General features: G+C 43.8%; 1 protein-coding gene across 1 annotated transcript in view; it reads left to right on the top strand.

Moving 5' to 3' along the window:
* SMC1B (structural maintenance of chromosomes 1B) overlaps positions 1 to 26,371 on the top strand; it is a 77,750-nt gene that overhangs the window by 39,578 nt on the left and 11,801 nt on the right. Inside the window, 5 exon segments of the mRNA XM_067531031.1 lie at positions 8,251 to 8,396; positions 9,955 to 10,108; positions 11,881 to 11,979; positions 19,596 to 19,752; positions 20,631 to 20,785. Of these exon segments, the coding sequence (XP_067387132.1) occupies positions 8,251 to 8,396; positions 9,955 to 10,108; positions 11,881 to 11,979; positions 19,596 to 19,752; positions 20,631 to 20,785 (711 nt within the window).

Raw genomic sequence — 26,371 nt, 5'->3', positions numbered from 1 at the left:
AGGAGCAATAGGGGGAAACAAAAGAAGAGGCAGGACCTAAGGCCATATATTCCTCGTCGGCTGACGAGGCAGTAATGCTGTCAACACCACTTCTGGCGGATTACTTCAGGCAATTTCAGGAGCTAGCAAAGAGAGTATCCGACACTCTCCATATGCCTTTGGAGGAGTTGGAGGATGCACACCATGAGCTGATAGGCATCCTGCATACCTTGACTACCTCCAGGATTTCCCTCCTGATCAATGGGACCATTTTAGACCCAGCCAAGATGATATGGTGAACCCCGGCTTCAGTGGCCTCAACCTGCAAGCGTGCAGACGAAAAGTATTATGTCCCCGCTAAGAATTCAGAGTTCCTCTTCACCCACCTGCCACCCAGTTCTATCGTGGTGGATGTGATCAATTCCTGTGGTTGACAACATCATTTTAGGACCATGTTGTATGACAGGGATTGGAAGCACCTAGATCTTTTTGGCAGAAGGCATATTCTTCAGCCTTCTGCAGTTTAGAATTGCCAACTACCAGGCACTGTTGGTGAAATACAATTACACCAGCTGTAATAAACTCAATTACTTTATTGAAAAACTGCCAAAGCCTCTCAGGATGCTTTTATGGCCATAGTCCAAGAAGGACAGTTGGTGGCAAAGATGGCCTTACAATTGGCCCTTGATGCAGCTCATATGGCGGCCAGGAACCTCTCTATAGCTGTGATGACGAGGTGGGCATTGTGGCTCCAATTCTCAGGATTCCCAAAAGAGGTGCAGACCACAGTCAAAGACCTTCCCTTCGAAGGTGTTGAGTCTCTTCGTGGAGAAGACTGACACTTCCCTCCATTCCTTAAAAGATTCCAGAGTAACCCTAAGGTCTTTGGGAATCTATGCATCAGGACAAAAGAGATGGTTTAGCAATCAGTACCAGCAGGGACCATACTCAACTCAGTTTGCAACACAACACAGTTATGACCCTAAAGAAAGAGGAACAAATTCTTTAGATGCAAGCCTTCTGGTGTCTAGCCCTCAGCCCAACCACCCACCCAGAAACACTTAATGGGCAGGTCAAGGTGCCGCAGGACCACTCCCAACTGCCACCTACCCCTTTTGACCACTGCTTTACAGAGTTCTGCAGTGCCTGGGAGCACATAGCCGTGGACAAATGCGTCTTGGAAGTCATCAAGCTTGGTTACTCCATGCACTTCACCTTCCCACCACTCCACAACACCTTTTTCCATCCCTCTTCAAGGAACCGTCTCACGAGAGTCTGCTAAGGCAGGAGATAGATCGTCTTCTGCAGTTAGGAGCCATATACCCACTACCTTGAAATCTTCTAGGCAAAGGATTCCACTCGTGCTATTTCCTAATACCCAAAAGGAGGTTGGAGACCTATCCTAGACCTCAGATTCTTAAGTTTATCAAAGCTCAGTTGTTCAGGATGGTTATCTTGTCAACGATCATTCTGTCATTGGACTAGGGAGACTGGTGTTCAGCCCTCCATGTACAGGATGCCTCTTTTCATGTCTCAATATTACCAACTCACCGATGCTTCTTAAGGTTCACCTTAGGAAATTACCATTATCAATACAGAGTCCTGCTCTTCGGACTGTCATCAGCTCCGAGAGTGTTCTGCAAAGTTCTCTTGGTAGTAGCCATCCACCTATGCTCTTGAGGGATTATGATCTATCATTACCTGGACGACTGTCTCCTCAGCGCCCAGTCATGGCAGGAGGCTCGCCAAGCCACTGAGAACATGATACATTTGTTCACTGAACTAGGCTTGCAGACCAATTCCCAGAAGCCGACCCTTACACCGGTCCAACATCTGGAGTTCATAGGGGCCAACTTGGATTCCCTGCAGGCCAAAGCCTTTCTTCCTAAGGACAGTTTTTCTATCCTTTTGGTATCACTTATAAACATGGCTCAGTGCAGCTTTCAAGTATCAGCCAGAGTCTGCCTCCAAATTCTGGGGCATATGACAGCCAGCACTGTGGTGATTCCACACGCCAGACTTAACTCACAGGTCTAGTCTTTTGGGATCTTTTCCTCTGATGAGTTCTTGGTGAGCATGATTTTTCCTGGTCAGCAAAAGACCTGTCCTCGTCAACTCCAGATGAAGCAGTCAGCTCAGCACCAATGCTGATCCCAGATGATTTTAGGTCATTTCAGGAGCTCCTGATGCAGATCACAGAAACTTTGGAGATCAAGAAATCTCACAAATTATCCGATATCCTGTCATCCATGGGACCAACTGGAATCTCTGTTCCTGTAAATGAGATTTTTAGATTCAGCAAGAGCGCTATGGTAAATGCCAGTCACCTTACTACTGACTGTGAAATGCATAGAAAAATGGTATCTAGTTCAGAAGTATTAGATTGACTATTTCTGCTTGTTCCCCAGTCCCAGTTACTTGGTAGTCTTCGCTGTCCAGGAAAAATCATGTTCACCAAGAACACACCAGAGGACAAGGATCCCAAAAAAACTAGACCTGTTTGAGTGAAAGTCCTCATGTGCTTCGCTCAAGTTGAAAATGCCAAATTGCTAGGCAAGTATGCTTTCTTAATATGGGACAGGCGATGCCATTCAGCAGCCGCCCGCCCCCCGCCCGAGAAGAAAGAAGATCTTAATGACATTGTTAAAGAGGACCAGCTGGTAAGAGTCAGCTCTGCAGGATACAATGGATGTGGCAGATACCACAGTCAGGTCCATGGCCACTTCTGTTACCATGTAAGTGGCATTCTGACTTTAGGCATTCCTCATGAAGTGCAAGCCATAAACAAGGATTTGCTATTCGAAGGATCAGAACTATTTTTAGTGAGAAAACCGCACCCTCTACTTGAGGAGGACTCAAAGGAGATATGGAGGTCCCCCCAGGAATCCACACCTCCAGTGTACCATCCTCAATTACAACTCCAGCATAGGCAACGAACACCAATCAGTGAAAAAGCAATAGAAGTACAGCAGAGGATGCCAACTCTCCTCGACACAAGCCACACACACCGTTGCATTCAGGCATTGGCAAACTTGATAATTTGGTTGAGAGTTGAACCGACATCAGTCAACTGAGCAATCTCTTGAGCAGCTGCTTCACCTTGTCCCACCAGGCATGGTTGGATATCACCACTGACAAATGGGTGCTAGATGTTTTCATGTGCCTATACCATCCAGTTCTTCACCCTGTCTTCTTCTTGTCCCTCATCCCTCTTCAGGGATGCTTTTCACAAGAGTCTTTCACAAACAGAATTGACCTCGTTACTCTGGCTCTGAGCCATAGAGGAGCAGCTTCAGGAATACGGAGGAAGAAAGTCATTTTCCCATTTCATCAGTCATATATCCTAGACCTGAGGAGGCTCAACAGATCCATATGCTTTCTCAGATTTAGGATAGTAATGCTTGCATGCATCACTTGGAAATCAAGACTGGTTTGTGGCTTTCAGCTTGCAGGATGCATACTTCCATATTGCCATCTACCTGACTCATAGAAAGTACCTGAGATACATAGGGGGACCCAAGCATTCCCTATACAGAGTCCTACCCTATGAACTATCCATGGCACTGAGTGTATTCACTAATTGCCTGGTGGTGGTAGTGACACATCTAAGGAAATAGGGACTTCGTCTATCCATACCTAGATGACAGGCTGATCATTCACTTGTGCATGATGACTCATGCATGCCTGGGACTAACAGGACACACATAGGTGTGTGCCTATGTAACACGGCTTGCCAGACTCCTTCTGTGGCTATTACAGTGGTGGGTAAGGACTGTGTACTCCTTCCTCAGCCAAACATCATTTGAGCACATTGGTCTGCAGAGTATTCCTACTTGTTTTGCTGAACTTTGTAATCCAGATCCTGACAGAAAATCAGCAATGCACTATATCAACAAACAGGGAGGCACCTGATTATCTCCACAGTGCCCGGAAGTCATCAAGTTCTGGGAACCCACTAGCCCGACATCTTCAGGAGACGGTAACAGCCTTGTGGATGTCTTGAGCAGAAACGTGGTACCCGGTTAAGAGCAGTCTCAGAATTCCACTTAAATCAGTTGGTCACCTTACTGGATTTCTTTCCAAAACCTCGCTCTTCTCTAGAAGAAAATGTAATTTCACACATTGGATGTTGCCAGAGCCATACTTTACTATCTTGACAGGACTAAGCCCTTCTGGCTGTCTCCCTTTCTCTTCATGGCTGTATTTGGTGCATGCAATATCTTCCCAGAGATTCTTGAAGTGTATCACACAATGATATTCCCACCTGTTACTAGCTGGCTGGCTTGTGAACCTCCCCTTCTTCTTTGAGTAGTATCCCTATGGGTACTTCACTGTAGGTGTGCTTGCATCCCTGTGCTGCTGATCAGAGAATTTTGGTAGCAGTGTCCATTAGGCCCGCACATGCACTGTCCCTTCCTGTGCTGCACCATGAGGCTAGTCAGCGTGTGTGGGCAAACCCCCCTCAGTTCCTTCCGCCTCAGTGAAGATAATCTTCTGTCGGAGATCTCTATCCTTACGAGGCCAATGCCACAAATCACCTGGCAGACATGAGTCTTCCCAACAGCCCTATACATCTAAAGGCTGTGGGTCAAAGAAACAAGCTGCTGACCATCCACACAAATCCTTGAAAAAGAGAGCAGGGAGCCCCAAGATAGCCATAAGCGATCTCCATCATGCTTGGTATCTTTGGCACCATCACACTGAGACCATCTCTATCCAGTACCCATGGCGCACAGAAACTGATAGCAGCAGGTACCATTGATGTGCCCATGGAGCCGATGGGCACGGGTACTGAGTCATTGGCACTGAGGGACAGGAGTATATGCTCCACTAAAAAGGCACTCCCAGTACACGAATCTGTATTGGTACCATCATCACTGCCTCATCCAACACCAGAGCGACCGGTACGGGCAAGATCCCTGGCACTGCCATCAGCATCAAGCCAGTCAATACTATGGAATTCTGCTACTCCAGGGACCTCCACGTATCGGATGTACCAGAGTCCTCGCTTCTCAGTACCACGACTTCCACACGGAGCCTCCGCCTAACATAAGAATCATCTCCGCTCCATGCCACGCTCCCCTGCCCTCTAGTGAGGGTTCAAACAGTGAGCCAGAGGAGGTGGTGTCACAGTTCTCCCAGGCTCCGTATGGTGCCCAATCTCATCGGCCCTACAGTATATCCTCAGATGGTCCCACCACCACCATCCTGATGTGGCCACCCATGGGCACCACTGCCAGGCTCTATGCCACCAGCACCCCAGTGGCCATATTGGGTCCATTGGGCAGCATATCGCTAACATGCATCTTGAGCTTTGTGCCTTATCCGTGAACCCTCGAGGCACACCCCCTCAACCGCTGTATCCAGAGCTTCAGAGCCTCCAGAAGACATCATTGAGCAACATGAGAGTGATGCTGAGGAAGAAATGACCCTGAGGACCATTTATTTTTCCTCCCCAGACGAAGTAGTCATGCCTTCGACACAATTTTTGACTTTCGTCTCTTCCAGGATTAGGTCCATCTCCATGGCAGTGGTGATGTGACAAGCATCATGGCTCCATGTGTCAGGCTTCCTGAAGGAGGTACAGTTAACTGTTGAAGACTTTCCTTTTGAGGGCATGAAGCTCTTTGCAGAAAAGACTGATGCCTCACTTAACACCCTGAAGTACTCTAAGGCTACTTTCTGCTCGGTAGGCATCTACACTCCAGGACAAAAAAGGAGGTTCAGTCCTCAATCCCAGCACAGACCATGCACATCCAAATATCTGTCTCAACACCACTATGAGCTTCAGAGAGAGAAAAGTAAGTGTCCTGGATGTAAACCACCTGGCCCGCAATCTTCCTCATCTCAACCGTCTGCATCCAAACACCAACTTTGACAGGCTGGTCGAGGCATCGATGGACCACTCCCCCCCAACTGTTACAGCCATCCAGCACTACACCCATTTGGCCACCGATTGGCAGCATTCTGCAGTGCCTGGGAACAGATAACATCAGACTGATGGGTCCTACAGATAGTTTGTACTGGGTACTCCGTCCATTTTACCTCCCTATCTCCTCCACAACACTCTTTCTATCCATCTGCAGGGACCCTTCTAATGAGAGGTCACCTCCTCCAGTTAGAAATCAGAGCTGGTACCTCAACATCTATGAGGCAAAGGGTTCTGCCTTGGTATTTCCCAATACCCAAGAGGAAGGGAGGCTGGAGACCCATACTAGACCTCAGAGCTCTCAGTAAATTTGTCAGAGCAAAACAATTCAAGATGGTCATTCTAGCAACGATCGTTCCAGCATTGGAACAAACAGACTGGTTTTTGGATCTTGACCTTCAGGACTCCTAATTTCATATCTCAATCCTACTGTCTCATAGGTGATTTCTCAGATTCATTCTAGAACAAGACTGCTACCAATACACAGTGCTAGAGTATTTTCCAAGGTTCTCTCAGTAGTAGCCGCGCTCTTATGCTTCCAAGGGATCATGATTTACCCTTATCTGGACAATTGCCTCTAGGAGAGAGTCTCTTCTCTCCTAGAGGTTCACCAAGCCACCAAAACTACAATATGCCTGTTTACAGAACTGGGCCTACAGATCAATGCCTAGAAGTCAACTCCATCTCCACCTTATGCCTGCTGAAATTAAATTCGTTAGTCTTTAAAGTGCTACAGAACTCACGTTTTTGCTGTATACAGACTAACACGGCTAGCTCTCTGGAACTCTTCCACCTCCAATTCTATCTTCGGCTTCACAGTGCTGTCATCTGAAGTGACCCACTCCAAAGTCCCAGCCTCTGGGAGGGATACTACTCAGGAGTCACCTACCGTGGAGCACCATAGAGACACTACTTGAAGAAAAGTTACTCACTTTGTTCAATAACGATGATTCTTTGAGATGTGTGTTCCTTTGGGAGCTCCACAATCCACCCTCCTCCCCTCTACTTTGGAGTTCTTGTCAATGACTCTGGGGTAGAAAAGGAACTGAGGAGGGTTAGCTCATGTGCTCTGACTAGCTTTGTGATGCAGCACAAGGATGGGGCAGCACATGTGTGGGCCTAATGGGCACTGCTACCAAAGTTCTCTGATCAGCAGTGCAGGGATGCAAGCACACCTACAGTGGAACACCCATACGGACACACATCTCGAGAACCATCATTACAGCATGAGACGAGTAACTTCTTCATGCATCAAGGTGTATGTCATCAGAGCACAGGTGACTTCATTGGCCTCTTCAGAAATGTGCTGAACTCAGACATATGTGAGCAGGGACATGTGCTTGACATGGCACCCAGGACAAACACCATGTTTGGTTACCAAACTTTATTAGACTAACACAGTTGACACTTCACATACCCACCATCTGAATTGGATAATACTTGCCAGTACCTTGTAATGGGATACACACTGACGCATAGTTGAAGACGAATCACATATTCCAATGTAGCTGTGTTTCTTTCAGATGTTACAATTAGTGTGGATCCCAAGAGTGGACCTCCATCCTTGCTTTTCTGAGCCTTCAGTAGCATGTGTTCTGAATTGTGAGGGAATTGAGGGTTGTTGTCTTGCCTGTAACTCCTGATTCAGCAGCACGTGGAGGCTCAAGGCGCATGCATGGCACCAATCCGACACTGCTAAGGAAAAGAACCCAGTCTAACATCCATGAGGCACATGCACACCCATTGTGGGATATACTCTAGCTGCAACATCTCGAAGAACCACAATTACTGCAAGAAAAGTATCGGTCTTTTTCTGAATAGCAAAAAAACACACTTCAGATAACTATAATTAGTGTAAGAACATCAATGCTTCAACAAGCCTTTGTCATACTGTAATGCATTAATGTGACTTTTTTCAAAATCTAGGTTGTAACTTTTATACATTCTAATTTCTTTAAATTTTCATTTGCTGTACAAAATAAGTAGAAATGCTTTTAAGACATCAGGTAGTTTGTCTGAACAAAACTATTGGACGATAGTTTATTGGTCTTTACTATGTATTAAAGTAATCCTTTAAGATTAAGAATATATATACTCTCAATAACAAAGTATCATGAATAGCTTACTGGATATATAGGAATCTGTGTAGCTAAGTATTTCAAGTTTAATAGTTTCATGTCATGAATAGCTTTATGAAGAAACTTGTTATACTAGTGTAATATGGTATAAAGGTTTTAAACTTTGACCCCCCCCCCTTGCTATATAGTGACATAGTAAGCTTTTTAATAAAAGATAACATTTAAATATATACAATTACTCCTCTTTTTTTTTTTTTTTCCCAGGATGAGGAAAGATTTCTACTAATGGTGAATGAAATAATGGAGGAACAACAGCATTTTAAGGATAGATTAATAACTCATAAAACTGAGGTTACAAAAGCCCAAAATGAAGTTGAGGAATCAAGGAAGAAATTATTAACTCTTAATAGGTAACTACTAATTATACTTGTGTACAATAATTAGTTTAATAATTTCAAAAAAGGTCAGCACTTTAGATGTTTGAACCTCTCGTGGGAAGTCAGTTGTTGTACTGGATCAGACCTGAGGTCTGTCTAATCCAGTGATCCAGTCTCCAGCAGTGGCCAGCACCAGATGCTACAGAGGAAGGTGTAAGAACCTCATAGTGGGTAGATGTGGGATAATATGCCTCCCACATTAGGTCTCATTCTGGTCTCTTCCAGTTAAGAGATGGTTAAACCTTGAATTTTTTATTAACATTTTAGGATGATTAACAGTTGTTTTTCTGTGTTCATAGTGATGCACTCAGTGCCTGTCAGATATTGCACGTCTAGAGGGAAATGCTAATTTTAAACTGCTTTCTTATCCTTATTCGGCTGCTAAATCCTCTGCTGTGGGAACGGTTCCACCTTTAGTTTAGTCTATGGCTATGTTCAGACTGACGGCAGCAAAATCGCTGCTGCCAGATCAATTTTTCTTGATCGATTGAGCGGTCAGTGAGACCTGCTCAATCGATCAGGAAGTCGACTAAGTAAGTCCACCCCCTAAAGTAGTGTAGTGCTGAGCCAACGGGAATGCTGTTCCCGTCGGCACAGCGCACAGAAGGGAAGCAGAGTAGTCGATGTCAGTTACGCAAATTACGCAGAGTTTCCGTAACTCCCATCAACTGCCGCCGAATTGTGCGGTCAGTGTGAACCAGCCCTATCTTGTCTTTCCCAATGCTCCTTAATCTGTGTGCATATTAGGGTTATCTTCTCTTTTTAGCACCTCCTACTGAATCAATATATGGTCATTATCAGCTGTATGTTGAGTATCAGCCATTGTTCAACTCAATGCCTCATTGACCTTACTTTTTTGGAGATAAATATTATGTGTAAACGAAGTACATTTGTGAAATATTTACTTTCAGTATACTTTATTCATAAAAAAGTTGTAAGAATTCATAATTTTGATACTCATCTATATATAATATATTATGTAACTATTTGTAATTATGATAAATAGTTTCTGTTAACTATTAGGATTGTTCTGTCTTAATATTTAGCCACTTATACTTTTACAATAAATTGATTAGGTGACCCTGGATTGTATCTCAAGTAGAATAAATGATAGAAGATACTATATCAGTTCATGGTTTGGAAGGGAAGAGATCTTCATGAGCAGAAGTATGGGCTTGTAGGATAGAGATTGTCATTGATGTAGTAAATGTGCTAAATTCTAAAAGCTTAAAACTGTGATGATATATACCAAGACTGTTGTTTTCTGCTCCTCTGGTATTGGGAAAAGAATCTGTGTTTGAAAAATGACTTTGGTGGACTTCTGAACTTTAATTCCTTCTTAGTGCTAATGCATTATATAGTACTTCAGATGATTAGTATGAAGCACTTACTTTTTAATGGATAACGTAGATTACAGTAGAAAAATCCTTCTTGTTTCTATTAATGCTTGCCTGATCGTTTTCAAGTTGTGTAGTTATATAATTTTAATAATGCCATTGTTTAACAGTGTCATACCTTTTTGTGCTTGCAGGGAAATGGATAAGTTACAAAAGGAAGCTATAGCTATTGAAACCTCTCTGGAACAGAAGAGATTAGAGAGACATAACATGCTTCTTGAATGCAAGGTCCAAGACTTGAGAATTTCTCTTTTATTGGGATCACTGGATGAAATCAGTGAAGTAGAGGTACTATAGAAAATGCTTATGAAACACGTACTGTAGCAGACAAACATATATTCCTGAAAGTAAAATGTTCTTTTTTTTCCTTAATGACTGGCTGCCCTGGTTATAGAATAATGTAAAAATAATAGGCACTGGCCAATCAACCCTTATGCAACCAAAAAAAGGGGCTATCACACATTTTTACACCCATCCACATGGGCAACATCTTATTGAAAATATATCAGAACTTTACATTATGAAGGCATTGCCATTATCAACATTGCAAATATACATTTAAGAGGATGCATAAAGACAAAATTATTATTGCAAAAATGTAAAACCTAGGTGATTAGATGGGATGATATTCAGATTTGAATGACTTTGTATTGAGGATTCCTCCTTAGACAGTATTCTGACATTATTTCCCCACTCTAAATAAGAATATTATCTAATTCTGAGCCTCTTTCCTCCAACAGCTATAGAAATAAAAAGTTAAATAAATTAGAAATGAAATATACTCGTAGGAATATTTATTACATTTTCGAGTCTTCCCTCCTGATTTTCACAGCGGGGCAGGTCCCCTCAGAGATTTTTGGGAGCCTACGGCAAAATCTGAAACTGAGGACCTCCCACCCTTTCAAAAGAAAAAAAATTACCACTGAGAGGAGACTTGGGGGAGGTGAGGTTGGAGGGCAAACCCATCCACACTCATCCTGCAGTGGTAGCTCCTGCCCTCTGAAAAGGCCTCCAAACCAAGTGGTGTGATTCCATGTGTCAGGTTGCAACGCTACGGTTTTGGGGGCCCTCTCAAACAGGTGCCCGAGGGCAAATGCCCCTCTCTCCCCAGGTGGCCCTGCCAGTAGGATTGCCTCTGCCTCCTTCCCCCTCTCCCACCAACTGCTGTGAAGAGTAAAAACTCTTTGCCTTTATCCTTTGTCTCAATGGGGAGAGAATGAAAGGGTGGGAGGAAGTTTGCAATGAAGTTCCCTGCACTCAATCTTGGGAAAGCTTCTCTGGGTGAGGATAGGCAGAAATGAGTGGGAGAGGAGGAAGGAAAAAAGGGGATGGGGGTACTCAGTGGAAGGAAAGGGGACTGGAGGATACTCATGTAGTGACTAGATTGGAGGAAAGGAGATTGCATATGGCGAAAGTGGAGAACTTGGAGGGAGAGTAGAAATGTGTCACTGATTTGTGGAATATGGGAGGGAAAGTAGTTCTGGAGTACTGACACTGAGGAGGATGGAAGAAGCAGGTGAGGGACTAGGATTGTCAAAGGACTGGAGTAGGTAATTGGGGACCCACGCTTGCAGTGAGTAGAAGGCACTCTGCTTGTGCTCATTGTCAGCAGCCTACAGGAAAGGGGAACTTTGTTCATTTTTTCTAAGGACAATTGAGTGGAAGAGTTATTGTTTATTGACTAATATCCCTAGGAGCTTTTCTTGAAGGGCGATTAAAAATTCCCTGGAAAGCCCATTCTGAAAGACCAGAAATGGAGTTAGTATTCCAAGTACTCTCTGGACAAGTCCATTTCTGCTTCCATGTTAACCCTACAACTGCAATTGTTGGATTCTTCAAAGTTCCTAGAAAGACAGCATTTTCAACTAATACTACTTCCTGCTAATCAACTAGTAAATCATAATATTTGATTACAAAAGTGTATTAAATAAATTAGGAAACGAAAAGTTGCTCCATTTTCTCCCTCATTTCATGTCATGTAGACCTTACATTCTTTTTAACAATTAAAAGATTACTGTATTTCATATTTCTGAACGGAAGGCCCTTTTTCTGTGTTACAGCTAGGAACTGAAGCAGAAAGCACTGAGGCTACAGCAGATATCTATGAAAGAGAGAGAGCAATGCAGATTGACTACAGCAGTTTAACAGATGATCTAAAGGTTAGGGTTCTTACTGAAAACTGTTAGGCTTGAGATTTGACAGCAGCCATTTCCTGTTAGAGATCCTGACTTTTTAACATTAGCATATATGCATTTTTATCTATCAGAATATTCCACTTAACGGCATTCTGTAATTTAAAGTTTTTGTAAACTGCAAATCTAATGGAGAAAGAACAGAAATTCTAATTTTCCTTCATACTATTACATTCATGAGGCCCAACAATATGAGTCACATCCCTGGCCACAGAACTTTCAAGAGTAGTGTTTGGCAGATAAAGGCCTTGTGTCAATTCCCCTGAGCCCTGCATTCCATAGACTAACTGTATAAGTGCCCCTATGTTCTGTACCAATCCTTTGAGTCATCTGTTTATCTGCTGGTGAGGTTGCAGAACTTGTCTCTTCCTTTCTCCATCATGTTAGTTTTTATAAAAGAGATGCAAATAGTTAAGTGGAAGTCGATTAGACTGTTAAATATAATATGCACACAGTCTTAATTCATCTTTTTGCTTTTTTTAGTTCTTGTTCAAGATGACCAATCTGTTGATAAAAGTTAAAAGATACTCTTCTTGTCCCACTATATTCTCTAATGTAAATGGGCACAAAAAGGGTGTTTTTTGTCTCTGTTAAGTACAGTCAGGCAAACCGGCAATATCTGCAGGGCCTTTTCTAAAAGGGCCCCGAAGGATCAAAAACTTTAACACAACTTGCTACTGCAAGAAGCTGTTAGTAGTGCATGAGTCTGGAAGAGCTTTTCCTATAAAATTCTCCCCCTGCACAAGCATTGGGGCTGCTAAGCCTTCTCCTAGTCTGCTTCAAAATACCAGACTCAAAGAAGTTGGTCATCCTTTTGCAAAGATCTTTCATAAAGACGCTGAGGAACTATCAAAATTGGCTCTGAGGGCTAAAGATCCTACCTCGTTCTTCAAATAAGGAAAGTACTTTTATGACATCATAAATTGTCCTTCCCCTGCAGAATGGTAGGGTAAGTCACCCAGAGCTTGCGTTGCTTCACATAACACAACTGCTTGGCTTATGTAGTGGAATGTCTTGGCCTGTCTGAGGAATTTAAGGTAGACTTTTAAGAGTCCAGACAGTCTTCTGTCAGGAGGAGTCATGTGCCAAATGGTATTGATTTAAAAGGTTTTCTTAAGGCAGAGGTCCTGAACCTGTTTCTTGTCCATTTATTTCAATATAACTTAATCTTGGGCTTTTTTTTATTGTTAAGATTATTCCTTACTATTGCCAAGGTCTGTTCATCTATTTCTGTTTACTGTGTCCCAACACAAGGGACCATGGGATTTGTCTGTCAATGGTGAACCAGTTTGTAAAGGGTCTTGCAAAAATATACTTTCTCATCTGGCAGCCTACTGATTCTATTGACAAGTAATCCCTTTTTCTTCTTCGAGTGCTTGCTCATGTTGATTCCAAGTAGGTGTGTGTGTGCCTCATGCATAGTTCGCTGGAAAGTATTTCCCTAGTGGTACCTGTAGGGTCGGATCCAGTGCCCCCTGCTGTTATGCCCTCATGGCGCCGATAAAGTGTCCTCAACCCTCTGCCTCTTCAGTTCCTTCTTACTGCCTATGATGGTCGCTGGAAAATAGCCTCTCTTACTTCGCAACTTGTTCTCCATTGTTCTCCACTGACCTGTAAATAGTTGATAATTAGTGTTACTTGTAATTCTTATGATAGAAATAGTTAGCACCCACTTATTGGGGTCATTTTCCCTTGCCCAGCTTCAAGCCTTGTAGGTCCTGTAAGAAGCCTATTTGCAGGGACGATCCACACTCATCCTGCCTCAAGTGCTTGGGAGAGACATACCAACAGAATTGTTCTAAGTTCTGCAGAGGCTTCCGTCCCAGGACACAAAAGGAGAGAAGCCAGAGACTTGAGTTTTTACTTATGGAGTCAGCTCTCCACTCCATGGAGCAGAGCCCAGCAGAGCAAAGACCATATATCTCGGCATCAGTGAGGAGCGCGCTGGCTTCAGTGAGGGAAGCAGCGCTGAGAAAGATTTCCTCTCCTAGAGACCCCTGGCATCAGTATACCTCCCCGGTACTGAAGGGCTTGGCACACGGTGAAGTGCAGCACTGCTCTCATTCCCCAGTACCACATAAAAGAGAGAAGAAAACAAGCAGGGGATGCTTGCCAACACCAAAGACCTCGAGATGTAAAGGCTTGAGCAAAGTGTGACCCGCACCAGGCCACTCCAGTCCCAGGCCCTCAGGCATGGCACCGTTGTCTCCTGCCCCACTGAAGGGTTTATCAAATCTAGGGCCATTGGATTCTCTGCCCAGAGAGCAGCACGAGGAGAAGTTAGACTCATAGACTAAGGTCAGAAGGGACCATTATGATCATCTAGTCTGACCTGCACAATGCAGCTCACAGAACCTCACCAACCCACTGCTGTAATAGACCCCTAACCTATGACTGAGTTATTGAAGTCCTCAGATAATGGTTTAAAGACTTCAAGGTACAGAATCTACCAGTAAATGATCTGTACCCCAGAGGAAGGCAAAAAACCTCCAGGGCCTCTGCCAACCTGCCCTGGGGGAAAATTCCTTCCTGACCCCAAATATGGCGGTCAACTAAACCCTGAGCACGTGGGCATGACTCACCAGCCAGACACCCAGAAAGAATTCTCTGTAGTAACTGAGAACCCACCCCACCTAACATCTGATCTCAGGCTGTTGGGCATATTTTTACAGCTAGTAGTCAGAGTTTTGCAGCTGCCCTCTATGCCAGAGACTTCCAAGGCAGAGAGAGAGCTTATCAAGGGCATGGCTCCATCGCTTCCACCTAGGTGGGACCAGGAACAAGAACCGGCTCCAAAAAGAGCCACGGTGCTGTCTAAGGGCAAACGTGCCATGATGGTAAGGTTACGTTCCCCACGGCAGCGCTACCCAGCACCACACCTCCATGGTCTCCAGAGTGAGCGGTTCTCCTCTGACTCCGAGGCGGAGTCGTATATACCAAGGAGAAGTTGACACCACCCTAGTAGATGCCAGAGGGTAGAGGCAGCATGTCCCCTATCAGTTCTATGGCCTCCCCAGTGGCAGATGCCAGTGGCCATTCTGGACCCTATGGGCATTCCACCAGGCATTCCACCAGGAATCCCATTCAGGGAGGTTGCTATCGCTCGCCTTTGACTTCAGACCCTGACCATCTCATACTGTCGGGTGTTTGCGGCAGGCACTGGAGAAGGCTCTGATCCTGGCACTGGGCCTGACACCATCCTTGACCCCAGCACCAAGGATGAGAGACTGGCACTGCGTGACTCTTCGGGTGCCGAAGGACAGAAAACATTGGTGCCAATCAAAGCATAGTTGTCTTTGTCGCTGGACAAAGTTGTGGCAGGAGCAGTGGGGCTGCACCTATGGCGGATGATAGCAAGGCTCACCAGAAGCTGCTTCACAGGATGGCACAGAATGTGGGACTCTCAAGTGGAGGAGGTCAGAAAGGGAGCAGACCCCATCATGGACATTCTTGCCCTGGAGGGTCCCTCCAGAGTAGCCCTGCCACTGATAAAGACCATTCGGGACACTATGAAATGTTTATGGCAAACACCTGCCCCTCTACCTCTCACTGCAAAGAAGGTAGAGAGAAAGTACTTTGTGCCTTGCAAGGACCATGAGTACCTCTACAACCACCCTCCTCATGGTGGTGACTGCCCGTGAACATGAGAGGCAAGATCTACAGGGCCTCACACCAAAGACTAAGGACACTAAGAAGTTGGATCTCTTCAGTAGGAATGTGTACTGTACCGGGGGGCTCCAACTTCGAATTGTGAACTAGCAAGCCATCCTAAGGAGGTACACACTTAATTCCTGGGAGTCCATGGCAAAATTCACAAAGTCAGTACCACCAGACTCCAAGACAGAATTCAAAGCCCTGATAAAGGAGGGGAAGGCCATTGCAAAAAAACCTTATTCCAAGCAGCGATAGATGTGGTGGATGGGGCAGCTCAGAGTATATCATTTGGCTTAGTCATGAGGAGAAGTTACAGGAGGGGCTACAGGCCTCGGGCTTCTCTCAAGAAGTTTAGCTTACGAACCAAGATCTTCCCTCCAAAGGCCCAGCCCTGTTTATGCAACAGACCAACTCAAGCTGCATAGCCTAAAAGACTCTTGGGCTACACGAAAGTCCCTGGGCCTTCACACCCCGGCGCCCCAGAGGAGACCTTTCGAGCCGCAGCCCATGCCTAGGTTCTACCAAGGCAGGATCCCAACTGGAGAAGATGCAGGGAATAACAGAAGGAGGCCTCCACAACTCTCCATCGGCCAGGAATCTGGGCAAGCGAGGCAATCCTCCGGTCCCTCGCAAAACTTTTGAGGGTGCACCTGATGACAGCGCACCAGAGTCTCGGATCCCCCCTCCTTTTATTTTCAGACAGATTATCCCACTTCTACCATGCATGATCCCAGATCATGTCAGGCCAATGGGTCCTACACATGGTGAAACCAGTATATGCGCTCCAATTTTCATCCCTCCTGCCTTCCCAACCCCCACCCTCCCCATCCCTTTTCAGGGATCCTCTAATGAGCAACTTTTTCTGCAAGAAGTGCAAAGTCTTCTAAGAATAGGAGCGGTGGAAGAAGTTCCTTGGGAGCTAAGGGGCAAGGGATTCTACTCTCATTACTTCCTAATTCCAAAAGCCAAGGGTGGGCTCTGACTTATTCTCAGTCTGTGAAACCTCAACAAATTCATGAAGAAGCTAAGATTCCACATGGTCTCGTTGGCCTCCATTATCCTCTCTTTGGATCTGGGCGATTGGTATGCTGCCCTCGACTTGAGGGATGCGTACTTCCACGTCCATCTTCCTGAGTTACAGAAGGTTCCTCCGCTTTGTAGTCGACTAGGCCCACTACCAGTTCACGGTCCTGCCCTTTGGACTGTCTGCGGCCCCTCACGTATTCACCAACTGTATGGCAGTAGTTGCCGCATTCGTGAGGAAGAGGCGGGTACAAGTATATCCTTACCTCGATGACTGGCTGGTCAGGGGATGCACCAAGGGCGCAGTTGGAGGCAGATGTGAATCTGATATGGTCTACCTTCGACAAGTTGGGCCTTATAGTCAATGAACAGAAGTCAACTCTGGCGCCTACCCAGAGGATAGAATTCATCTGGGCTGTGTTAGACTCAGGGCAGGCCAGGGCATCCGTCCAAGAAACTCGCTTTCTGGCCCTTCATGGCAACATAGAGGACTTAAAACGCTACCCCAACTCCACAGCTCAAAACTGCTGGGGCACATGGCAGCATGCACTTATTTAGTCCAGCATGCAAGACCTCAGGCCACTACAAGCGTGGCTAGCCTCAGTTTCTCATCCAGCTCGGATGAGACAGGATAGTCTGGCTTCCCCCTTCAGTGTTAGAAACCCTAGAATGGTGGTGCAACCCGTGCATTGTATGTGCAGGAGTGCCTTTTTCTACACCTTGCCCCTCACTGTGCCTATGGGCTACAGAGCTCCCCTAGGATCTTTTGGTGCCATGCAGAACTACTTCACATCAACATAAGAGAGCTGAGAGCCATATGCCTGACCTGTCAGGCCTTCTAAGGTCACCTGCAAGGCAAGTGCGTATCGGTCCTGTCAGCCAATATAACAGCAATGTTTTATAGAAACAGATAGGGTAGAACACGCTCTTCTTCCCTGCCAGGAAGCCCTCAGACTATGGGACTTCTGCATTGCCAGTTTGATGCACCTGGAAGCATCCTACCTTCCTGGAATTCAGAATGTGTGGCTGACAGCCTCAGCAGGTCCTTCCTCAGTCATGAGTGGTCAATCCACCTGGATTTGTTGAGTAGCACCTTCCATCTGTGGACTTATTTGCCATGAGGCTCCACAGGAAATGACTGCAGTTCCGCTCTTTCCAGAACCATAACCCCGAGGTTCATTGCGGACGTGTTTCTTATCCCATGGATGGGTCAACTGTTCTACATCTTCCCCCATACTCCACTCATTCACAAGGTCCTGCTGAAGATCAGGCAGGAAAACTCTGCTATGATTCTGATAGCCTCAGCCTGGCCTTGTCAGCACTGGTATACCATGCTCCTAGGCCAACCTCTCAGTGGAAACCCCGATCACTCTACTTTTACTTCCAGACCCGATTATTCAGGAGCATGGCACCTTCTGGTTTCCCAGTCTGTAGTCCCTTCACCTCACAGCATGGAAGCTCCATGTCTGAATCCTCTGGAGATAGCATGCTCTGAATCAGTTAAAGAAATCTTTCTTGGCAGCAGGAAACCTTCCACAAGGGCCACTTACCTAGCTAAATGGAAGAGGTCTTTGGTTTGAGCAGCTCAGAAGGACATCCCACCACACTGGCATCAATTCTGACTATCCTGGACTATCTGCTACATCTGAAACAACAAGGTCTATCGGCATCTTCAATTAAGGTCCATTTGGCAGCCATTTTGACGCTCTATCCCTGGATAGCAGGATGCTTGGTCTTCACTAACCCATTAGTTGGATGTTTTCTGAAGCGCCTGGACAGACTGTAACCTCACACTCGCCAGCCAGTTCCACAGTGAGACCTTAAGCTTGTATTGTCAAGACTGATGGGACCACCCTTCGAGCCCCTGGTAAGTTGCTCGCTCCTCTGTCTGTCCTGGAATCTGGCCTTCCTGGTGGCCATTATCTTGGCCAGGGGATTATCTGAGTTCAAGACGCTCATGTCAGAACCTCCGTATGCAACTTTCTTCAAGGATAAGGTTCAGCTTTCTCCTCACCCAGCTTTCCTTCCAAAGGTAGCGTCCCAATTCCATGTGAACCATGATACATTCCTCCTGGTTTTCTACCCAAAACCACATGCTAACCATCAGGAACGTAGATTGCATTTGATGGATGTGAGTCGTGCCTTAGCCTTTTATATTCAAAGGACCAAACTGTCCAGGGAAAACAGTTCAGCTCTCTGTAGCAGATAGAAGGAAAGGGCTACTTGTTTCTTCTCAAAGGATTTAGTCGTGGATTACTTTGTGTATCAGAGCTTGTTATGACTTGGTGAAGTTGCCTGCCCAGGCAATAGCAGCCCATTCTATGGGGGCACAGGCATCCTTTGCAGCATTACTGGCTCAGGTACTAACCCAGAACATTTGTAGAGTGGCAATGTGGTCATCCATTCACACCTTTGCCACTCACTATGCTATTACCCAGCACGACAGAGACAATGCCGTTTTTGGCAGAGCAGTGCTTCAGTCTGCGGGACTGAACTCCTATCCCTCCTCCTACAGTCTAGCTCAGGAGTCACCTACTTGGAATCGACATGAGCAAGCACTTGAAGAATTAAAAACGGTTACTAACCTTCTGTAACTGTTGTTCTTTGAGTTGTGTTGCTCATGTCCTTTCCAAGATCCACTTGCCTACCCCTCTGTCACAATCAGCCAGCAAGAAGGAACTGATGAAGTGGTGGTTCAACTGGGCCCTTTATATGGCGCCATAAGGGCGCGATTGCAGGGGGCACTAGAGCCAACCCTCCGGGGATACCCCAGCGGAAAAGCCTTCCAGCGAACTGTGCATGTAGTGCACACGCATCTACTTGGAATGGACATGAGCAATACATCTCTAAGAACCACGGTTACAGAAGGTTAGTAACAGTTTTTTGAGTGTTTGTCTCCTGCTTAGGACTTACAGACTGATAAAGAGATTGAAGCTCATCTGACACACCTGCAGCAGCAAATGGTATCAAAAGAAAATGTTTTATTCAAAACAACTGCACCAAATCTAAGAGCACTGGAGAAATTGCAGACTGCGAAGGACAAGTTCCAAGAAGCAGTAGATGGTAACACCGAATCTTCCTCATTATTAACCATATCTGTGAATGGAAAGTTTTCCATCCTGCATAATCCTTTTGCTGGATTTTTTTTTTTTTCCTTTCACATATTTCCTTTGCGTTTTGTGTCAGAGACTTACCACTAGAGGCCCAATATTTTCCCTTAGTTACACTTTTATACTGCCATTTTATAATAATAGCCTTATTTTAAAAAGTGTCTTATTCCAAATTATTTCTTACAAACAGAATTAATGATGGAACACAGTTTTAATCTTCACCAAAGATATCTTTGTGAGCAAGATATAGTATGTTCCTTGGTAAGGTTTCTTTTTTCCCCCCCCTGCATTTCAGAGATGACTGATTTTGCTAAGAATTTTCTGCCAATTTCCTTAGAAGAAGCAATCCATGTACCAGTTACCATATCTTTTCTGGAGCTCAAACACCAACGTTATTGCAAAATTAGTGGCGTGTTGTAAGTAGCACACTATTGAGAGTACAAAGAATTCTACTGCCACAACAAAGTATAACCTTATAAACTACTATAGAGTTTACCCATTCTAAATATACAACTGTGAACAACCTGTGCTCGGGCAGAGCTCCTTTTCTTCACACATCAACCTGGTCTTGTGTAGGGAAAACTGCAAACATCTGAACAACTTTTCTAGCTTTTCAGTCCTGGTAGTTAAGCTCTGGGAGCAAATTTATTTAGACATTGTCATTTTGCTCGTATATGCACTGAAGTTGTTTTCCTTTTATATTGCAAAACAAATTTCTCTAGTACAATGTGTATTAGTTAAGATACGGATTAAGATATGGAGAATTAAACTAACTTTAACTTATTGAGCAATTTCTGCAAAGCTAAAGTTAGTTCAATTATTCTTTCATAGCTTTTGAAGCCAGCAGAAGGGAAGCCAGGATATGTAGGCAAGAATTTGAACAGCTGAAAAAAAGAAGATATGAGCGTTTCAGCCAGTGTTTTGAGCATATCTCAGTAGCTATTGATCAAATCTACAAGAAACTCTGCAGAAACAGTAGTGCTCAGGTTTGTAATGTTTTTAGGTGCTTCGTTTAAAAAAAGTTTACTAGCTTACTTTCAGTATTATGATTCCAATTACAAATTAAGGGAAAGTTTCATTAACTAGAACAGCAGAATTTAACTTTTTTTTTTACTTTCCAAAAGGTATGTTATGGCTCCAGTCTTGGACATAAAATTTATGCAAACTGACTAGAAGACAAAGATCATGGGGAGAATCACAATTATGTGAAGTGAGGAAAAGATCATATGTACCAGTCTACACTTGTCTGTGGCTTTCTTTTGTGCAAGTAAAAGGTGGACTAATACGTTCACTCTTTTGGGAGCTTATTTGATTTTAGACTTCTGGAATATCATGAAGGATGAGTAAAGTATATTTATTGCTTTTGGTTTTTAAAGGAAATATTATTGGTTCATAGATCTAGTGATTGGTATAGCAAGTATCCAAAACATTTAAGTATCCATATAATCAGTTAACAAGACTACATTAGATACCTGGACCCTATCATTTTTGTTTTAATGCTCCCTACACTTCTCTAAATAAATGAAACACTCTTGCACATAGCCATGCCATATATCAGTATATTTATAAAGAACTATGGAACAATTGCTTCTCCATATTAACCCGATACTAATCATTCAGCATATACTTCTGAAACTTCTTTTAAAAAAAATTACCAGTCTTTCAAAGTAAATTATAGGCAATCTCCCACATAATTTGTCCACACAAAGTTCAGCAAATTAAGTATTTCTGCAAATGAGTTCAAGTTTTGCTCCATACCACAAACATATTTCCCACATTTTTTTCGCAGTCAGAGAGAGTGTGTTTAATTATATTCAGGAGATCTAACAACAAAATCTTTGGAGATATAACACTGGTATCTTCCTGTGCCCAGCCTAAAAGATACTTTTTCTGGCCTCATAAAGACTCTCTTTCTCACCCCTTTTTATTGAAGGAGGCCAGGGAGTTAAAGTGGGGATCACTCAGCAGTATTAAGAGTGGGAGATCTGGAATAACCACACTTCAACAACTAGTTATAAACTATGTGCAGAGAGAATCTTAAACCAGAAGTGTAGCCAGTTAGCAATCCCCTAGTGGGCTAGATCTGGCAACAAACCTACTACAGAGAGTTGGAATGATATGTAGCCTCTGGCTTAAACTCTCCTATATGGTTGTTTTTTAAGAAATGTTACAGCCATTTAACAAGGTTTTACTTTGTCATTTGTTTAAAAAAAAATTAGTGCAAGACAGATTAGAGGTATGGGAGAGGCTAGTCAATGAACTAAAACATCAGGAATGTATTTAATACTTGCATGCCCTCATAATTTAGCTGGGCTGGCCAAGTTTAGGGGAAAAATTATTATAAACAAGTAATACTGGTGAAAGAGCTAAAGATTTACGTGTCAGGTTACTTAAAGTTCTCCAAGTCCATATAGGGGCTCTGAACTATTTATTTCTAACCAGGAGGGAAATCTTTGACTGAAAGGCAGAGAACATAACCTCCACCTGCCATGACAGATATCCATGTGTATTTTAACAGATTTCAAAAGGTCTAAAATGGAGAGATGCCTTGTGTTTCTCTTAGCTGATATGTCAGCTTTTTTTTAAATAAAACACAGATTGGGAGATAAGGAAATGTACACTTTTCAATGGAGTGAAGAGAGGTTTACTTCTCCCGACCCAATTATCTAGTTGCCTTTTTTGCCATTTACAAACATCCTCAAACACAACAACCAAAATCATTTGTTTACAGTAAATAGTGTATCTCCAGGACATATTGTAATTTTCACCCATTGAAGAAGGGGGAACCATCTTAACAGGTAATTTTTTATTTTATTAAGCACTGAATAAAGTTGCAGGAGCACAGATCATAAAACCTACTTGGAATGAAGACATCTAAGTAGAGGGAACATTTTTCTTACATTAAAAAAGGAGAAAATGCTTGCCAGAACAGAGGATCAGGTTTTACATAGATAATACTTCTAAATTTATGAAAATTAATTTTGAAAGCTGAAAATTGATCAGATTGGTTAGTTCATGGTATTAAATTTGATGTGACTACTTCAGGAAATAACACGTTATCAGCATACAAGGTTGACTTCTGAGTGACTGTCCTCTTGAATACTCTCAATGGACTGAAGAGCAAGTGACTCAAGTGAGAATTGCTGAGCAGTGTTAGAGTAAAGAACAAAGCAGGCATCCCTGTCTTGTCTCCCTCTCTGAAGTAAAATAATTAAAGGAAAATGTATTGGTCATCCCAGCAGCTCTGGAAGAAGTATACAAAATCTGAATCCCTCTCTGTCATGGCCTGGTCTACAGATCCTCAGTGTGAGTTGTTGCCTGTCTGTAGCTGTAGGGGGCAGAATCAAGCTGATTGAACAGCTCAGGGACTAGTGCCCACCTTCTGGAGACCCCCTCAGTTTTTTTTCTACCTCCTGTAGCTATTGGTAGGTCTGTGATATCCAGCACCTACTGTAAGAGAGAGAATTAAGAAAACAGATCAGAAGAGGCAATTTGTTTCCTGTCCAGAATTGTTACAGCACTGCCTCCACTCCTACCCCCCAACTGTTCAGGTTACAGGCTAGGAGGATGGAGGAAAAAGGTCCAAACAGGAGACCATGGCTGTGTTCTTCCTGCTCTGTATTCCTGCCAGAGGGTGCAGAAGGAGAAGTTTGTGCCTTATGTACTCCAGCCACCTCATCAACCAGAGTGGAAAGGTTATGCTTCGTCTGCCTTATCACAGCTCAGGAGCTGTTTCCCCTGGAGTTTCCCACCAGCAGGGTGTCTGACAGCCAGGCTGCAAATGCCTCGAAGGATGGCACAAAAGTGAAGAGAGCTCTTCGGTCACCAGTGGCGGTTACATCAGGCAGCAGCCTGGCACAGGGAAACCATAAGCGGGACCAGCTTAACTTGCCATTGGCAGAGCATAGGTTGTTCCAAAAAGGCCATTTCATGTGCATGCCCTCCCACAGTGCAGGTCTCGTCATTCTCCCCCACCCTGTCAAGTAATTCAATCTCTTTTCCTTTCTGTTTGGAGAGGAGAAAAAAGAAATCTCCCTCTGGAAGAAGTTCCTTCTTAGGCTAGGGAGCTCTTAGATTTGGCATGAAAAAGTGCCTTTACTGTAGAGGTCACCATCTTGTGAACCCCAGGCAACAGCTGTGGTGACCCTTACAAGCATTCTGTCCATATTCAAAAGGGCAAAGATTGAGACCTGTTACTTGAAGAGATTTGCAGGACTCTTCATCCGACTCAGGTTCACAGTCCCACCTCCCCCAAGGAGTAAAATTAAAAGAGAACACTGGGTTCAAGAAATAACCTCAAACTTAAGAAAAAAGTGTCATGTTTTTCAAGGGATAGCTGTACCTCTGACTCATCACCAGAGTTCCAGAGCTAATGGCTCTCTTCACAAGATTTTATACCTTTAAAAAAAAAAAAAAAGCATAATAAAAAGAATATAATTGTTTGTATCTGGTTCTTTTTCATCCTCTTCCTCCAATTCATTTTCACTTGGCACGGTTTTTTTTAAAGCAACCTAAGTCCAAGAGAGGAATAAAGAAGTTGAGAGGAAAGTCAGGATCATCTTCACAGGAAGAAGGTGAACTCAATCTCAGAGTCGGAGTTGCAGGATGAAGCAAAGCAAGAGGATCTTTTCCTATCTGAATTATTTGAGATGAAGTTACAAAAGCTGATTAGATACTTGGGTATTCAGTTGGATGAGCTTGTGAGAAAAGATTCTGAGGTGGAAGAAGAGAGGACTGCTACAGAAATTACAGAAGTTTTTTTTCCAACCTGTTCAAAATCTGAACCACACATTCCCTTTTATGTCTTTTGAAGGCTGAATGAGAAGCAAAGCCTATGAGATTGTCAGGCATGCCAAAAAATTGTACAACATGCACCATAGCAAAGCAGATTGTCTTTTCCACAGTGGACAGAGCAGTTTCCGTGGTAATGATGGACAATATGTCAGCGATGGCATAGGTAAATCATTGCGGGGAGGAGGAGGTACACAAGGAAATAGTATCATTGCTGCAGTGGGCAGAGTCTCATCTACAGTCTATCAGGGCTTTGCATATCAAGGGCACCAATCCAACAATAGGCACCAGAGATCACTCCGTATGAGTGGTAGTGGTATCATGGGCAGAAAAGGGGCATTGAAATCTGTAAAGCTGCAACTTGGGTCATCCCTGGAAACATTTATTAAGTTTTACAAGATAGATACTCATCTTCAGATGATGCAGCCTTTGATAAATGGATCCTGCATGCTGTGTGATTCCTTTGGGGTAAAGGAATCTTTTCTCTGTGACATTTTGTTCTCTTCCTAGGATTTTTGTCATTGCTGAGAATATCCCACAATGAGGATCTATAGACCTAGCCCTGAGAGAGAATGAAAGAAGTTGTGGTAGCTTACCTGAAATTTCTCTCTTCTTCAAAGAGCTAAGTCCACAGATCCCAACCTTCCTGAAAAAGGGAGATTTGTTTATTTATGGTTATGGTCCTCTGCAGTAGTTAAATTTTTCTTGTTGTATGTAATGTTCTCTTGTTGAATATTTTTCACAAGGCACTGGTGCAGGATGAGAGATTTGGGTTTTTTTGTTTTGTGGCCTATGGGTAGTAGCTGTGGAAGCACCTTGGAACTGAGGTGGTCTCCAGAAGGTAGGGACTAGTCCCTAGTCAGCTGTCCAGCTAGCTTTGATTCTGCCCCCTACAGGTACAGATAAGCAATGATACATTGTCAGTCTTTGGTCTTATCCCTTTGAAGAAGGGAAACTTTTCAGGTAAGCAACCATGAAACCTCCCAGTTTGAGGAAGTTACTTTACTGCCAAAGTTAAATCTGTGAAGAAACTTGGGGAAATATCTGTATTCAGTTCTGGCAAAAGCCTTCTGTATCTCCAGTGAAGCCAGCTAACCTTGAGTGCCTCTAAAATGCAGAAAACAGGGATGTGAGGCAAATGTCTGGTGTTGAGCATTCAGTAGAAGCTGAAGACAAGACATTCTGATTCCTTGGTCTACCATAAAGGACAGAAGAGATTTCAGGCAAGAGGTTAAAAGTCTAACATTTATGTTCAATAAGGGAATGGGGCAGGAAGAACCAGAGCTTTCATGGTTTCAGTATAAAAGAAATAGCTAAACTATGAGATCAGTACGTTATTTATATTTGTAACTTTCAATCTGTTTCATTTCAGGTGATTTAAATTTGGGGCTGGAGGGGACAGACCTTAGTGAGTAGCAGTTGTAACACTGACTATGCCATATAACACATCCCTTTATATACTTCAAACGTTCATATTCTGGGATGGCCTACTCCTCAAACCTTGGTGTTTTACGCCAACAGACTGGATCCAATGTCATCTGTCTCTTCACAGGTGTATTAGGCATATCCCCTACTACCTTGGACTAACAGTATTAGGCACATGTGGACAACTCTGTCACTGTAGAATGTTGATGAGTGAGTGTGCTGAGGCAAATTCCTTACAGAAGATGTGCAGTTTGATGCTTTTGAGATAAATGATGACGGTCTAATGCATTGACCTGAATCAAGTTTTTGCAACAACCTGGCCAAGAGGCACACTCCAACTAGGTCAACAGAGAAGA

Source organism: Emydura macquarii, unplaced genomic scaffold, assembly GCF_026122565.2.
Source record: "Emydura macquarii macquarii isolate MOO-44397 ecotype Brisbane River unplaced genomic scaffold, CSIRO-AGI_Emac_v2 contig_3122, whole genome shotgun sequence".
Classification (NCBI taxonomy): Eukaryota; Metazoa; Chordata; order Testudines; family Chelidae; genus Emydura; species Emydura macquarii.
The sequence above is the reverse complement of the archived record's forward strand: the minus strand, read 5'-3'. Positions and strand labels throughout refer to the sequence as shown.